Below are 17,069 nucleotides of genomic sequence, written 5' to 3'. Positions count from 1 at the left end.
GACCACGCCCAAGTCGTATACCCAGTCACAGCAGCGCTCCAACAGGGTGCGTACGTATGGAGGGTTCCGCTGTTTCCAGGAACGGTGATCTAGGTAGCCTGACCACTTGCCGTCTCAGAACCAGCGCAATCAACAAAAAAGGGCGGTGAGAGAGAACACAGGCTTTTTCCAGTCCCACTCCTCAGCGACAGCCTCCAAGTGAAAGAAGGCATGACACCCCACTTCGGGTCCACGTGTCTCCAGTGGGGGGCAGGTTTGCTCGCCATGCACATTTCTGGCACCAGAATTTCAGACCCCTGGATCCTCTCTGTAGTATCCACGGGGTACCGCCTACCCATCCAACCTCTCTTGCCTCCTCTCCCTCAAATTGGGACAGCAACTCTTCTGGCGGAGATCCGGTCGCTCGTAGAGAGCCAGGCAGTGGAGGCTTGGGCTTTTACTCCAGGATTTTCGCCCTTCAGAAGAAGCAGGCGGGCCTGAGAGTTGTGTTGGACCTTTCCACCCTTAACTCCTCCCTACCCCTACAAAAATTCAAGTTGGTTATGCCAGCTTTCTATAGTGGAGACACTGCAAGCGAGACTGGATGTGCTCCCTGGTTCTGAAGGATGCGTACCTACACGTCCTGATTTGGCAGCCCCATCGTTCTTTCCTACGGTTCAGGATCATGGGCTACCATTTTCAATACAAGGTCCTTCCTTTTGGCCTCAACTCGGCCCCCACAGGGTCTTTACCAGGCTTATGAATGCGGCAGCTGCCCTCCTCAGAGCGCAGGGCCTCCACATCTACCCATACCTCGATGACTGGCTTGTCAGGGTTACATCTCCAGAAGCGGCTCACCACTCCTCCCATGCCCTTATGAACACACTGCACAATCTGGGCTTCTCGCTCAATCTCAAGAAGTCGCAGCTGCAATCCACGCAGGCTGACATTGTTGGGCCTCATCTGGGACATGTTCTCCGATAAGGTATTTCTGTCGGAGGACAAGATCTTGGCCATCAAGAGGGCCACCACCCACTTCCTCAGCAAAGAGGTGACCTCTGCATAGTGGTACCAGCATCTCCTTGGTCTCTTGGCGGCGGTCCTACTATCCGTCCCACACATGAGACTGAGGAAGATTCAGCTGCTCTTCGCTGCCTCATGGAACTAGGAGCGGGGCTCCCAATCCGAGATTATCAACGTTCCTCCATCTCTCCACCCGGACCCAACATGGTGGTCTAGGCCCTGCAACCTACGGACGGGCAAGTCCTTTCAGCCGGCCACCTCACAGGCCACTGTCGCCAGATTCCTCGCTCGAGGGCTGGGGAGCCACCCTGGACGATCTCTCGGTTCACGGCACCTGGACTCGACAGGAGCAAGAACACCACATCAATGTTACGCTCACCTGGCTCACCAGAGGCGCGATCTGGTCTGGACTGCTGAGGTCTCCACCAATGAGATGCGTAGGGCCGAGATGACGGACTGGACTGGCCCACCTAGCTTTGTTTGCTTGGCCCGTAGGAATATTCTTCTGCAAAAGGAGAAGGGGAATTAACCACCCGTGGAGTTGAGCGTAAATCCCCCCACCCCGTTCTCCCCACTGATCACCTTGGATGTCCCCTCTTACAGTCTCACCTAATGATTTGAAAAGATGGGCTCTCCATCCTGCATTGAGCGCAGGGGCACGTAGATAACCAGTCGCTTCACTGGCTCGAAGGAATTGGTGAGTTTCAGGACAATATTGACTCCGATATTCCCGGCAAGACGCCGTATGTATGTAGTTTTTAAGAGTTCAAATGCCTGACTTTCACTCTTGTCCGATTCCTTGCAGGTTGCAGCTTGACCTTACTGAAGAGTTCCTCGTGGCAACCGGTAATATTCTGGTATGGATTTGTATTACCCAACACAGTTCGATAAAATGTCCATATGTAACCTGTTGCTTTCTCCCTTATTCAGGCGCTGAGAGAAAGTATGAAGTCTCGGGGAATAATGCCTCTGGCGGTAAAATCAGGTAAGTCTTTTGCGGTGAGGAGGGATCCCCTTGTTAGTCCCTTTGTTTCACCTTGCTGTCCTTTTGTTTCCCCTTAGGGGCCGGGGTTCGGCTAGAATGCAGTGGAAGCTGCGCCGACCCGTGAAGAGGAATAGTACCCCCGGTGGTAAAAGCAGGTAAGTCTATGGGGGGGGTATTCCTCTGTGTATTCCCTTGGCTCACCTTGCTGTTCTTGTCTTCTCCTTAGGTGCCGTAGTGCGGCGGGAACATGCAGGAGGATGCAGTGAAATGTGAAGATGCTGCGAAGGCCGGTGAGTTCAGCGCGGCGCTGCAGCAGGTGAGGCGGCGCGCATAAAATAACTTTTCTTCCAGCTCGAAGGCGCGATGGATCGGGAATTCAGGTAAGGATCAAAGGTATTGCTCTTGTTCCAACCTTTTTTCCTTCTGTTCCTCCCTTTTTCTAGGAGCTGCAGACTCGAAGCGGGCGTGGCAGAAGACTGGATGCAGGCTTGCAGACACGGTGAGCGTTACGCTGCTGGATGCAGAATAACGCGAAGCGTGTGCTGCTCTTCGGGCATGGTTTAAATAGCCTCCAAAGTAGTTCCAGGTAAGTATTCCTCCCCAGCCCCACCCGAGTAAAAAATAGTCACTAGGTAAAATAGTCCCTTCCAACCCTCTTTTGGCTTGGAGCTCTTGCAGCATGGTCTGCATCAGGTAAGTTTTAATCTATGAGCCTGGCGCCTATGGCGCCAGGACTGACTCTCCATATGAGACTGGCACCATAGGCGCCAGGACTGCACCCAAATAGCCCCTAGCAGGGGTTGTTGGGCTTGCTTGCGGTAACTTGATGAACTTGGTCTGGGTCCCCGGGGGTAGGCATGATAATCAATTGGTTAGAGCTGAATGCCATCTGGCTAGGACTCGAACATTCCTACCACTTGTCAGGGGCAAGGTTGTCTTCATCCAGACAGACAACTCGACCCGCGTGTACTAAGTCAACAAGCTGGGAGGCACCAGATCCCCATACTCAGTGCAGACTTGCAATCAGCAGGTTGGAGTGAGCCCTGGAAAATATCTACCTCCCGGCAGTCCACTTCACAGGGGAATCCATCCTGGGAATCCATCCTGGAGGCAGACAGGCTGAGCAGGTTGGGAGTGGACAATTAAGAGTGGCAGCTAAACGACCTCGTTATTCAGGAGATCTTCAACAGGTGGTGTCATCCACCGGTGGATCTCTTTGCCACCTGGCACAGCAAGAAGTGCCCTCAGTTTGCCTCTTGGCGGGGGCAGGGTCCTGGCTCACTGGGAGACTCATTTTGGCTTCAGTGGAACAGCATGACGGCTAACACCTTCCCACCCACGCCGCTGATTCAGTGATTTGCAAGATCAAGGAGTCTTGCCATCTCATCATTCTAATAGCTCCATGGTGGCCAGCCAGGCCTCGGTTTTTGGAGCTGCTCAGCCTCTCGGAGATGCCCCCGATTCACCTCCTGACGGGCCGAGCACATCTTCTGGCAAAGCAGGGGGGCAGGGTCATCAAACCCGCGCCTCGGAAACTAGCCCACACAGCATGGTGCCTGAGCAGGTAACGCTGCAGCACCTCAGCCTCTCCCAGGCTAATCTGGACATCATACAGGGCGCAAGGAGAAGGCTACCAGGCCCCAGTATAAAACTAAATGGACCAGCCACTGCCACTGGGCGGACTCCAAGGAAATCGACCGCCTGGCATGTACTTTGGACGACATGCTCTCCTTCTCAGTGCACCTCGCCCACTCTGGGTTGCAGATGGACACCTGTCGTACATACCTCGCAGCCATCGGGGCGTACAGGAACTCTGATGGGGTGGGGGTGTGCTGCTTCTCCTCCTCCAATCCTATCGTCAAACATTTGACGGGGCTCGCAAGGTTCTACCCACCCATCAAGAGGCAGCACCCCGTGTGGGACCTTAATATAGTCTTGGGCGCACTTGCGCTCAAACCGTTTGAGCCGCTGGCGTTCGCGGACATCAGGATGGTGGTCATCAGAACGGCCTTACCAGTCGGCCTCACCTTAGCTCGTAGAGTCGGCGAAATCCAGGCACTGGTCGCTTCAGAACCATATACTACCTTTCACAGGGACAAAAGTAGTCCTTCGGACACACCCAGCCTTTCTGCCCAAGGTGCTGTCTGTTTTCCACTTCAACAAGGAAATTGCGCTTTGGATCAGCCAAGAATGTAGGAAGTACTGAGTGCTGCATTGCCTGGATGTCAGGCGTGCCCTGAAATTCTACTTGGACAGGACCAAGGGCTTCCACAAATCGGACGCCCTGTTTGTCACCTTTGGAGGCTCAAGACAAGGTTATCAGGCCTCAAAGGCCTCCATATCCTGCTGGATGGTCTGGGCCATCAAAGAAACGTATGAGGGCCAGCACAAGCCGCTGCCAGACAACATGCGTGCCCATGCAGTCAGGCCAAGGCAACGTCCATCGCTTTCCAGCGCCATGTCCCTTGGCAAGTCCTAAGCAGGGCGGACACTTGGGCCACTCCCTCGGCTTTCTTCAAGCATTACTGTCTAGAGACGGCTCTAGAGCTGATGCGGTTTTCGGACAGGCGGTTCTCGGGAACCTATTTGCTTAAGGAGGGTCTCCTCTCCACCATGGGGCTACATTCAGTTGTATTTGCCCATGCAGTATGGAGGAAAGGGGATGGGACGTAAGAGTAATTATAAGTTACTCACTGTAGTGACTAATGTACTCTTAGTCCCCTTTCCTCCATACGTCTCACCAGCCTCCCCCCCCCCCCTATTACTGGTGTCATCAGGCAATGTTAAATCTATTGTCAACGCGTCAATGAGGACTGAGGTGTGGCACTGCAGGGCGCAGTTGGGGCATCGCATGCGCCCAGAGCTGCACCCCCACGTGCCTCTAAATTTAAAGGGGAAGGTGTTTTTTTTTGTGGTGAAAAAGGTACCGTCTCCCATCCGTAGGAAGGGCGCCCATGTAGTATGGAGCAAAGGGGACTAAGCGGTGATAACTTATAATGTATAGGTCACACCTATTCTTGGCGAGTATTCAATATTCAATGGTTACTTTCAGATTACTTTCAGTAATTCAAGGGTATTAGACCCTACCAGTTGTACTGTGATACTCAGCAAAGTATCGCCTAGTCCTATCAACTGGGCAATATACTTTTCTGATCTAGTGAAACAGATACTAGGAACAGTATAGACCTATAACTGATTCAGGATAAGTTATTCTAGGGTATGTAAGTGATTTAAATCTGGCACACACCCAAGTGTAGTGCACAAATGAAACCCTATTTATTTTATCTAGAAGTTCAATATTCTGAGCATTATACCACTCATATCACACATTTCTCCTGAGATATGCCCCCTCCAACCCCCCCACTCCCCCAGCCCCCCGGTCACACTGAACCAGGAATCAGGCTAGTTTACAAAGGTAAATGTTTATGTATTTAGAATTTAATCACAATATATTTTAATAGGTGAACAACAATCACCAATGGGGCGACAGAACACTGAATAATATCTTTAATACACTAGGAATCAAAAATAATGAGCACAAAAGCAAATGCAGCACAGAAAAGAATACTTTTGGTTTGGGTTGAAATGGATGGCCCTATGGTTAGGGGGGTCTCCCTGCAACACCCCAATAGGCAATTAAACAGATGTGCGGAGAGAGCAGGTATTCAGGAATAGCACAAATCAAACAGAATATCACTCCCACCTTCCCCCTTCAAACACAAGAGAAAAACGGAATTTACTTTTCAGCTGTCAGGATGGCTTTGAAATTGTCTTTGGAATTGACTGAGCAAAACATCAAATGTGGCCAAAAATACTTACATTATTATAAATTCCTATGCAAGCCGCTTTCAACAGTTGCACACAATCACAAAAAATGATTTAGTCAAAAGAAAACATTTGAAATCTCAAAGTCTGAGTGGGAAGCTAATTCACACGTGTAAAAACCTTTCAGAATTTCAATTCGCGGCAAACTTTTCCTTGCGCGATTTTCGCTATAACGGGCCAATCACATCCATTCTTGTCAGAGGTTGGGGGTGGGGGGGGATTTGGAATAAGGAGAGGGTGGCCATCATACGCAAAGGGTAGGTGTCGGTTGGCTAGTCCAAGGAAGAGAGATATTGGGTGCGCTTCACCCTTCTGGAGCTTTCAATTTACAGTTCAATTTACTAAGGTTGTTAGGGAGAAGTCTCAGAAATGTGTTAATTCCCTTCTATTTTAGAGACCCCCAGCTCTTTTTGCTGGACTTTGGGACTTTTATTCTCTCATGTAATTTTAATGTGATTTATTCTGTTTCCTTTGATCTTGGAGTTGACAAACTCCATAGGCATCATCTTTCCATTGTCACACTGCACCTTTGGTGCAGTGACACAGGGGAGTCTCTTAGATTTACCAAAGGTTTTAAATGCCTTCTCTTGGTGAAACTACTGTTTCCAAGAGCAGTGAAGTGAAATTGACTTTACTTACATTTTGTAACTTTCTAGACCTAGCACACACCATCCTACCATAGGGTGCTGGAGGGGTTACTTAGTATCCCCTTTGTCTAGTTTATCATGTAGCATTTTTGTTACCCTTTCTACAATTAATGGCTGGTGGCGGTGGTTTACTTTTTACTACCATTGTGTGTTTTTACCATGGGCTGCGTTCGCAGCCACAGTAAGGCACCCATGGGTGCCCATTTCGTCAAAATGGCCACGCCGCCTTTTTTCGCCATTTCTTGTTGGGAAGGTCCTTCCTGAGATTTACTCTGCGCGTCAAACGAGGTTTGGTCCCTTTGTCCGCTTTGTCTTTGGCAGGATTCACGAGTGAAGCCTGCCTCTGGCTCCAGTATGTCTGGCGAGGGCAGGAAGTTAGGGTGGTGCCCGAAACTCTGTGCTTAATCCCCTTGGTTACAGGAATGCACCCAAAGGTGATACATCGGCTGGCTGTTCTTGAAGGACAGCTAGGCTGGAATGAATGGGAGAAACCTGCATAAAAGGTGAGGCTATTTGACTTGGAAGGTTGAGTCGACCACTGGACGAAGGAATCCGAAGAAGAACTTGGAAGAGACGCCTGCTGCAACTCCTGGAACGTTGGTTTGCCTGGTGAAGCCCTGCTGCTGTGCTGAGGCTCTGATTTCGCCTTGACTAGAGAATACCTGCAAGGACGACTTCTCCCTTTATGTTGGTGGGACCAATCGACTCCAAAGTAAGTCGGTCTAGACATCCTCTCACAGCTGACTGTACTTACTCTGCTTCTGCTGCTGGAACCGAAGTGCCAGGGAGAGGAACACCAGATTGTGCGTGTTGCTTTTAAGTCGGACCCGAACGCTAGGAATATCCTCCAGACTTCCCTGATGCAGGACTGACCAAGCCTGATCCACCTCAACAGAGTAATGGACCCCAGATGCGAGGAAAGTCTGAAGTGGTATCAGAGAACCCCGGTGTTGCTATTTGCTGTCGGATGCGAGGAGCTGAAACCCCGAAGAAATGCTGAATCGAAGTTTGCCTATTGCTACCGCTGACCTTCCCATTGCAGAGCAGGAGTCTCCAGATGTCCTCCCTCTTGTCCCCACGACTGAGGCTCAGAAACAGGATCTGCAGAGCTGCACAGGAACAGAAGCCTGTTGGAACCATTTCTTCTAACCAGAGGTACTGTAAAGTTTGAGAACTTACCTCTTGTCGTGCAGCCTTACTTGCTCTCAGTTGAGACCTGTCTTGGTTACCCTGCAGAGTTCCTAAAGCTTTTCCCCTCACAAGCCACCCAGCTTGTGGCCCTTCAAGTGTTCTACTTTTCTACAAACATTTCTAAAAACATTGTGCAAGACTTTTTACCTATCTGCAAAGATCCTCAGCTTCCATTGACATTGTGCAATTAACATTGGCTGTCCTGGCTCCCTGAGAGACTCCTCTTTACCTCTGACTTTGTGCTTTGGCCTGTCCCCCAGGAAAGGGTTAATTTACTCTACTTTGGAAGGTTCCTAAAAGTACTTAACTGCGTATGAATTATTTGTTAACCTTTCTATTCCTCCATTCTATCTTTTACACCTAACTCAGTATTGCTTTAAATTCACCAGTGATAAATCAATGTCAGCAGTGTCCTAGCTATTTAAGTCAAATGAGGGTTTAGGGAAGTGTCTGTGTGCCATCCCCAATGGGTATCAGCTGATTTAGAGAAACAGTGTGTTTTGAAGTGTATTATAAGTGTTATCTATATATTGCTCCCTTCTGAAGAAGGCTTCTACAACTGACTGAAATACATTTATTATTTTATCAAGAAACCTTGGGTAAGGGTTTATTTGAATAACTGCCACTGGGAAACTAACACATTAACCCCTCTTGAGACAAGCCTGGCTGCCCAACCACACTACCAACCTGTGTTGGGTCCCTATTGCTAGGAAGTCGAGGTTATTGTACTGCCCCAAGGGGTACTGCCTGCAATCTTGCCTAACAAAGGTGGTCTCCATACCTTTAGGAGTGTTCAATTTACATGAACAGTTCTGATCTTCATGTTAGAACAGTAGAAGGAAGGGAGGTTTTGGGAATGTGCATCGTACCCTTCATCCTACCTATCCTTCCCCCAGGGATGTGCATCCTACTCTTTTCCCCGATGCTGATGTTTCTATTAGTTACTAGTGCTCACGTTACATCACAATACTTGTGGTTGGATGCATTGTAGCATGAAACCTGAATACCAGCCTGCTCACAGCTCAGGTGTGTTCCAGGTTTCATGCAGTGTCAGTTGGTGTGGGTATGAGCTGGGGGTCGCTGCTTGACACGTCGTCTCACCTTGTACTCAAAGACTTTACTTAGAAGCCAGCAGGTGTGCATCACATCTTTGTCCCAGGAACCAAACAGAACAAAGGCCAAACCACATTATGGGCAATAAATATTAAAAAAATGTTGTGGCACAGCCGTTTTAGGGCACTAGCCATGTTTAGTAGCCATATGCAGTAGACCCGAATGTGCTCACCACAATAATGAAAAAAATGTAAACTAGGGTTTAAGGCGGCTACATTTGTTAGTTGCTTTGTGCAATGTCAAAAATTAAAGAATTTAAAAGGGGAAACCATGTTTCCCAGTACTGATGGTCTGAGGGACTGATCGGATTCCCCATAACATGCGAGCAAATGGGAAGTGAAGCTGAAGGATTTACTTCCCTTCAAGTCAGGACAGGATCAAAAACAGAAAACAGAATGGAGTTCCATAGGAAACTGTGGGGGGAAAGTTGCAATAAGAACATCTTTCTTAACTGTTTAAGCGGAATTATTGTATTCTTCTGTGTGGGCTCAGTGGGTGTTGACCACCCTCTACTGAGACTAAGCCTTGACTGCTCTCTGCACTACTTTGTTTGGGTTTTGAGTAAACCGAGTCTCCCTGTTCACCCTAACTATGGTTGCCTCCTAATATCTGCCCACCAGGGTTGATTTTAGAAATCCATCTTGGGTCCATACCAGTTTGTACAAAACCAAACTAAAATCCTGCCTCTGAGTTACCCTCTTAACCTACCTCTCATCTGCCTTCTACCTAACATTGTTCCCCTTGTGCCTCTAACCTGCCTGCCCCCCTTCCTTTCTCTGTCTCCACTCTAGCCTTCACCCATCATGGTCACATCCATCAACATTAGAACTGTTTGATCTATGCAAGTCCACCCATGTATTAGTGTCTCCAGTGGCTGTCATTTACTTCCTGCTATAACCTGGTTTGAATGTCACTCTAACTCACTGCTTCCCGCCAAATCTCATTGTACGTTCTTTTGTGATCAAAAGAGCATTGTTACGCCAGATAAATGAATACATTAAGTAAACTCGTTCTCACCCCACCTTTGTCTTTACAACCAGAAACCAACATTCGCAAACCCAGCCATTGGTACAAAACGTAATCTCCACTAAAACCCTCTGTGCTGGGAGATCCCCTTTTACTGACGGTTTACATTTAAATGCCTATTAAATTACAGTACGTACAGGCACAGCCACAAATGACCACAGTGTTGCTGGTGCAAACGCTTTAGCATTCATTATATTTAGGGACCCTCAATGTTAGAGTGGGTCACTAATTTGGTAAAAAGGCAAGGCGCACTTTGCATCCAGTTTCCCTTGACGATCCTGAGAAGCCTGTGTACATTTAGGTTTGTGTGAGCTGTGTATATCAAATTGCATTGTTCAGCTAAGTATTTAGTACATTTCACCCTGAAAATCGGAGCTTTGCAACTTGTTTTCTGGTTTCTAAGCTACAAGATTGGGCAATGATTGGCTTTCCTTTGTTTTATCCATGTATATGTTAAATGAGAATTCAAATGTTATAAACATTTCTGATTTGTACAATTACTCCATTAATCTGGAAGGGATACTAAATGTGATTAAAGTGATAACACCATGTGGCGTAAATTGGACCCTCATAGGGGCTTGGACTTTTCTGGTTCTGTCCGCCCCACATAGTTGTGGTTATCGCTATTGGCAAACTGATGATTCTGGCCATGGCGCACACCCACTTTCCCTTAAAGTTTACAAACCAAGATGGGTGCTGTGGAGTATAGTGAAGGGCCAAATCTTTTTTCTTTTATGTCAGACCTCGCAAAGGCAGAGCAGCAAGAGCAGGTAGATGGCATGGGGGAGGGTGGTGGGATTCTGTGATTGGATCGCGCCTTGAAACACTTGTGTATAGGCGCGTTAAAAATGCCATATATTGTCAGGGGATTGGATGATGGCGAGAGGGAGGGGGCTTCGCGGGCTGTGGGAAAAAATCACAAACACCGAGGTGCGAGGGGGCTGTGAATGGGGGCAGTGACTGGCTGATGAATTCTGCTTGCATTGCTGGTGATGTAGTTGCCATGCACTCTACCCCTGAAATGGCCGATATTAGTGATTTTTAGACCTGTGTTGGCATGGGTCCACATATTTTTAATCATGTTGGTCTTGGAAAGTGCAGCATTTCAACAATATGAATGCCATTCTCACGCACGTATTTTACTTCAATCTGTTGTATGTACATTTGAGTACCATCAATGCTTGTCAACTGAATAATTGCAACGGTATTATTGTGTTGAAGGAGTTAGGCCTATGACGGTCCTTGTGATAGTTTTAACTGAATGAATTTTGCCACAAAATGGTAGGGTCTTGCAAGTGAAGGACAAGGATGACCTGTCCATAGTGGTGAAACCGAACACATCCTGCTGACTTTAGGTGCTAAAGACCGAAAACCAGCAGGACGTTTTGGAGTCACTTACTTTCTGTTAAGATGCTCTGTGCTACCCTGGCCATTAGTGCGAACTGTGTCTACCTAGACAGTAGCAGTTTGTTTGCTTCGTGGCTGTGTTACTCCGAATGTCCATCAATGCTGGTCTAGAAATGTCAATTTATTGTCTTTGGGACACAGAGCACCATAAACCATTAAAGTTAATTGTATTGACTTCACCTCAGTGCTAACAATGCAGCCATGTTGGCGTCTGGTGTGTAGGATGTGTGCGTGTCAGTAATCTCTATGTATATATATATATTTTTTAGGTGGATATGATGGTTATCGTCCTTCATTTTCAAACACTCCAAACAGTGGTTACACCCAGTCCCAATTTAACGCTCCTCGTGACTACTCCAACAACTATCAACGGGTAAGGGGTGGTGTTCTTTAAACGCATGGGTCTGGGAATGTTAAGATCCATGCTATATAATTGCCTAAATGAATAACCAATAGATTTTCTGAATACAGTTCAATGTGTTATCAGATGACGTTTGACGGGCGTGGCCGCAGGAAGCAATTGTCTGTATTGTTAGTTTTGATTGGTCTTCAGATGGTTTAAGTGCATTCACAGATCGGATAAACATCAAATTAACTAATGTTAAGTTGGGAATAGTTTAGAAGTCAAATAGTGTCGTCCTTTGGCATAAAACGGAGCAGTATACAGTGTACTCACTTTTCATATATTTGTCCTAGAAAATACCAGCAATTAGTATGGAAAAAGTGTACAAAGAAATGTAGAAAAACTTGAACTCTGGCCAACCCAGATCGCTAAACACTTTATTTTCCTTTAGTTTTTAATTCCCTTAATGTGTTTGGTTCCAGACGAAGCCCTTGCAGTGGTTGAGGGACAAGACATCTGCATTTTGTATTTATTTCCCGTGCAATATAGTGAGTGCCATGAATTGAGCTACTTAAAAAAGTAATCTAAAATCTGCTCTCATTTGGACGATCTAACACATAACCAGTAACTGATAAATGCTGTAGCCTCGCAAAACAGAATTTTCTGATGGCTGATAACTTAGTAATCAATTAGGGTTTTGCTCTTTGTGTACTAGCCATAACTTAAAAAGTACAGGTGGGAAAAAATCGAAAATATGGTATTTTTTTTTCTTTCAGGTCTGCAAGTGATCTGAAACATTGCTACTATGCTGTGACTATATTTGTTTTTTTTTATTTTTTGAAGGATGGATATCAACCGAATTTTAAACGTGGTTCTGGACAAGGTGGACCTCGAGGAGCTCCACGAGGTAATTCTCAAGTGATGCGTACCTAATTCTGCTCAACCAGGAGACTGACCTTCTTTAGAGGGTTAAGGATTCAAAGAACTGTAACTTACAGCAATGAAATAGGCCTCAATCCAAGAACACATTTTGCCCAGAACTTTCTGTTGCAGTTACTCCAAGTTCGCTCTTGAATCGACTAACCCTTCACATTTTATTTTTAAACATGGAACCCAATAATTTCTTCCTGAAATCTCAGCAGAAAACCTTTGTCAGGATTGTTAAATTGCCTTTTTACTAAATTAAGATGCAGTCCTGGGAACTTGAAATTTATTTTAATTTATATTATGTGACATTTTAATACCATCTCAACGCTGCTGTCGCTGCTGTCCCACATGGGAGTACACACTTTTTTGCAGAGGAGATTTACGAGCATTTTCGAAGCTGTACCTTTTCTTTTCTGCCTTTTTAATCCTCCCATTATTTCAAATTTGTATATTGATGTTGCTTCTTGAGTTTCAATAAAGATGTGTTGCGTTACCTGCAGCCTGTTGTAAAGTCTTGTTTCTTTGGTGTTTCCGTTTGCTTTTGCCTTGCTGTCCTCTCATTCCAGTACTAGAGCCTGCGAAAAGTTAACTGAGAAGCTTTGCCCAATGTAGAATCTTGTCTATATGGGTTCATCCAGGCGTTGACCGTCCAATGCGGGTTATTTCATGTCAACTGGCAACATTTTTGATTCTTGACTAATTCCAGCAGTGATCATGCCTGAAAGCTGAAAATGTTAAACCCAATTAAGACTTAACAGATAAAACCCACGAATGCCATTTTTAATGTACATTTTCAGCGTCAATATTATGGAGTGTTTGAAAAAAGATAGAACATAAATCCTTCTACTTGCAGTGTGATTTATAGTAGAGTAGGCCATGTCATCTAAAAGCCACATATGCACAGCTCCACCTAGTAGCCATCACTGGAAGTTCTCCAGCAGATCAGAGCCACACTGCAAAGCATGAAGGCTCTGCAAATTATCTGAAATGTTTGCTTTGTCTTTAGAAGGACATTGTTTTACAGGGAGTGCTATTTTATACAGAGCTTTATCAACCCATTGCTGACGGCTTTCAAGGATGCAACAACCAACCACATTGCAGTTTAACTGTCATTGGATTATTTCTTGTAGGGTCCAATCTTTAAAACTGTAGTATTAGGGCATGGTTATCATATGTACACGTTTACCATGTATGCTTTAGAACCAGTTCTTCCTGATTTAATGCATCATTTTAGATTTATTTTGTATTATTTTTTCCCACTTACATATTTGATGAGGAAAAAATTAAGTTTACTTTTGAAAGATACTTTTTTGTACCTACTTGTCTGGTTAACCTAGTAGTCTGGTTAACCTAGTAGTCTGCGGACTCTAAAGTCTATGTGAACGTTCGGCAGTGCTCATAAAGGGGCACGCCTTTAATCCTCACTTCATTCGATGCATAGGTAGGCAGTCCCTGTCTCAAGTACAGGCATATTGGCACAGCAAAACTTATTTACGGCTTCAAAGTGTTTTTTTTTTTCATTTTCTCTAACACGCTAGAAAACGTTGTTAAAATGGATACAAAATACACGCTTTAGTAGATCGATAAAGATTATACGCAGGCGCTATGAAAAGCATGGAGATGTCAGTTTAAAAAAATTCGAGTGCATGGCCATGATAAGATTATCTTGCATTCTAGCCCCACCACTTTAAACGATAATTTTGGAAACGCAAATCTGAACTGTTGATGACCACGCATTTCTTTCATTACGAGAGTTGCAGCATGGATGTTAATTTAGTGAGCAGGCGCCATACTATTTTAAAACTAAGGTCCGGCAATGGTCATCAATTTTATACAGTGGCTTTTCAGACTGTCGATTCTGTATGTCCATGTGCTCTACAACTTCTTTCCAACGAAAATTCCATTGAAAACGGTATAGAGAATAATTTTGTAATTTAATAACTTATCAAAGTTATCTGAAGCATGGCAGTTGGTAAATAGATATAGGTGAACGGCCACATGTCAGTCACCTTTCCACAGGCTTTAAGTACCCGACCTTTCCCGCTCTATTTCTTCTTTCCTAGTACTAACCCATGGTAACCTGGCAGGCCAGATTGCATGTGCTGTAGACTGGTAATGCCCCTGGTCTGGGTAGGGACCTATTTGGGGTAAATCCGATTCAGAACTACGCATAATAGATATTTTCTATTTTTGCTTGATCGGGTGATGAGACCACCAATCTCGCACAAAAACTGGCTTCTCGCGCATTTCGTGCCTTGAGCAGAAGGACTCATTGGTTGCACTAATCTGGAACATGGCTTTTAAATAGTGGTGCATGTTGATGTAATGCGAAATGCTTTAACCTGTGTTTTTCCTTATTTCTGTGCCTTTTAGGCGCTGAGCTTCCGCTGGGTAGCTTGTTTTAGTCATGGGTTTTGTTTTATGTAGGGAGGTCCTGTGTGGGTAACATTGCCTGCCCTTATATTCTATGGAGTGTAGGGAAAATGTGTGCGTTTGTTTGAACTGTATCTTCTGCGAAAATATGAAGTCTACAGTAACAGTGTATTTTAACGGGATTATAGGGATTAATTTTCGAAACGTGGAATCGTTTTGCATGTGCATGCTGTGCACAGGCTGCCTTCTAGTGGTTAGTTCCGAGTATTCCTAATCTTTTTTTATATTTAGTACTTAGCTGTCGACAACGGTGTTTCTTCAATATGATCTTTCCATGATGTGCAGCTGCTACCCACAATCCTCCTTAGTAGACATTTTCTTCAGATTGTGTTTTTCTCGCCATTAGTTTCAGTGCCTCGGAAGAGCGGAAAGACAAACCCTTCACAACGCAGGGAACTGCATCTGGCCCAGCGCTTGGTCGATTATCATATGAGAATTTGTAATGTTTTATTCCAGCTCTCCCTTGTCTTAACTGTTTTGGATCCATCGACAAACACTGTTTTTGCCACTCTTTTAGTAATCGGTACCTGTCTATAGACCAGCACTGTTTGAAACAGCTGTCCTGCACAGCACCACAAGTAAGGAAGTGCCTTGCTTGATTGAACTTCAATCAAGCAAGGCAAACACAAGAAGCCATTCTGCAGGAAACCTCTTCCAAACAAATCCCACCCAGTTAACAATTTAATTTCAACTCCATCTCTATCGCCGAAAACAGTCCAAATGCCTGGGAGACACCTGCCTAGTACCCATCAAAGAAGCTGCTAGAAACCGGGCCCCATTCATCTCCACCTTTATCAACACCTCTTTCAAATCCTGCTCAGTACCCACCAACCTCAAAGATGCCTGGGTACTACCCCTAATAAAAAAGCCAAAACTAGATCCCAACATCCCCACCAACTAGAGGCCAATCACAACCGCCCCCTTTCTTCTCAAAATCCTTGACAAAGCTGCATATCTACAGATCCAAGAACATCTGGAGATCAATAACCTACTAGGCACATGCCAATCAGGCTTCTGGCCCAGATGCGGGACAGAGACAGCCCTCATAGACCACAAGAACCAATTAGACGACCGGAAAGACCAAGGCAAAGCTTCCATCCTTCTCTTGGATCTATCCGCTGCATTCAACCTCGTGAATGACAATGTCCTTTGCAACCATCTCAAAACAGCTGCCCACTTCTAGAATGAAGCTACCACCTGGATGAGCTCATTCCTCGACAACAGGACCACCCAGGTCTTTTCGCCAATCGCCACAGCTGACCCAGTACCCATCATATGTGCAGCACCTCAAGGCTCCTGCCTCTCCCCCACCCTATACAATATCTTTACAAAGCCCTGTTTGACATACTTGACAACTTGGGTGTCTCATATACCAACTATGCTGACACCCAGTTTCTCACATCCATCAACAAAATGTACCTAATTGTACAAACGTGGATGGCCACCCATGGCTTATGCCTCAACGACGATAAAACAGAGCTCCTTATTGTTGGGTCCCCAAAAACACTGGCTGAACACTCCACCCACTACAACTCCATTCTCATTGATGGCCTCACGATCAAAGTGTCCCACATGGTCAAAACCTTAGGCATCTACCTCGATTCGAGTCTTAATCTCAACAAACAAATCAGCACCACAGCATCAGCCACCAATTACACATGCAAATTGATTAACGCTTGCAAACCCTTCCTGTCCACAGGACACTGCGTCACAATTGCCAGAGCCCTAATCCTCTCCAAAGTAGACTACTGCAATGCCTTATACTTGGGCACCAGCAAATGTAACCTCTCTAAATTACAAATAATCCAAAACAACGCCCTCCGGGCAGCACTAGGCATGCCCAAATCCCATCACATCTCACGCATGAGACGTGACACTAACTCTCCATAAATGATAGAATCAAGCTTAAATCACTTGACCTCATGCATAAATGCCTATCCAACAAGGCCTAGCCATACCCGACGGTCAGATAATCGAAACACACATCTACACGTCCCATCAGAAAAGATCAAGCAAGTCTCAGAATATCTAAGTTAAACAATGGAGGCGCTAGCTTCCCAGTTTTAGCTGCACAACTGTGGAACTTCATCCCTGACTAAGTCAGAGCCCTATCTCCCTTCCTGTGTTTGAAATCTAATGTAAAGAAGCGGCTACACTCCCTAGACTGTTG

At 45.8% G+C, this 17,069-nt stretch overlaps 1 protein-coding gene across 10 annotated transcripts in view; it reads left to right on the top strand.

Moving 5' to 3' along the window:
• Positions 1-17,069, top strand: part of CAPRIN1 (cell cycle associated protein 1) — a 1,156,748-nt gene that overhangs the window by 931,065 nt on the left and 208,614 nt on the right. For 4 of the 10 annotated variants that reach the window (XM_069623385.1, XM_069623386.1, XM_069623389.1 and 1 more), the window contains 2 exons: positions 11,466-11,569; positions 12,383-12,446. The exons of 1 other annotated variant lie outside the window; for it this stretch is intronic. In XM_069623385.1, coding sequence (XP_069479486.1) covers positions 11,466-11,569; positions 12,383-12,446 — 168 coding nt within the window. Of the gene's footprint in view, positions 1-11,465; positions 11,570-12,315; positions 12,966-17,069 lie in introns of those variants that run through there. 5 more of the 10 variants (XM_069623391.1, XM_069623387.1, XM_069623393.1 and 2 more) reach the window with 5 other exon arrangements.

The sequence above is a fragment of the Ambystoma mexicanum genome, chromosome 11 (genome assembly GCF_040938575.1).
Source record: "Ambystoma mexicanum isolate Mex_15411 chromosome 11, UKY_AmexF1_1, whole genome shotgun sequence".
Taxonomy (NCBI): Eukaryota; Metazoa; Chordata; class Amphibia; order Caudata; family Ambystomatidae; genus Ambystoma; species Ambystoma mexicanum.
The sequence above is the reverse complement of the archived record's forward strand: the minus strand, read 5'-3'. Positions and strand labels throughout refer to the sequence as shown.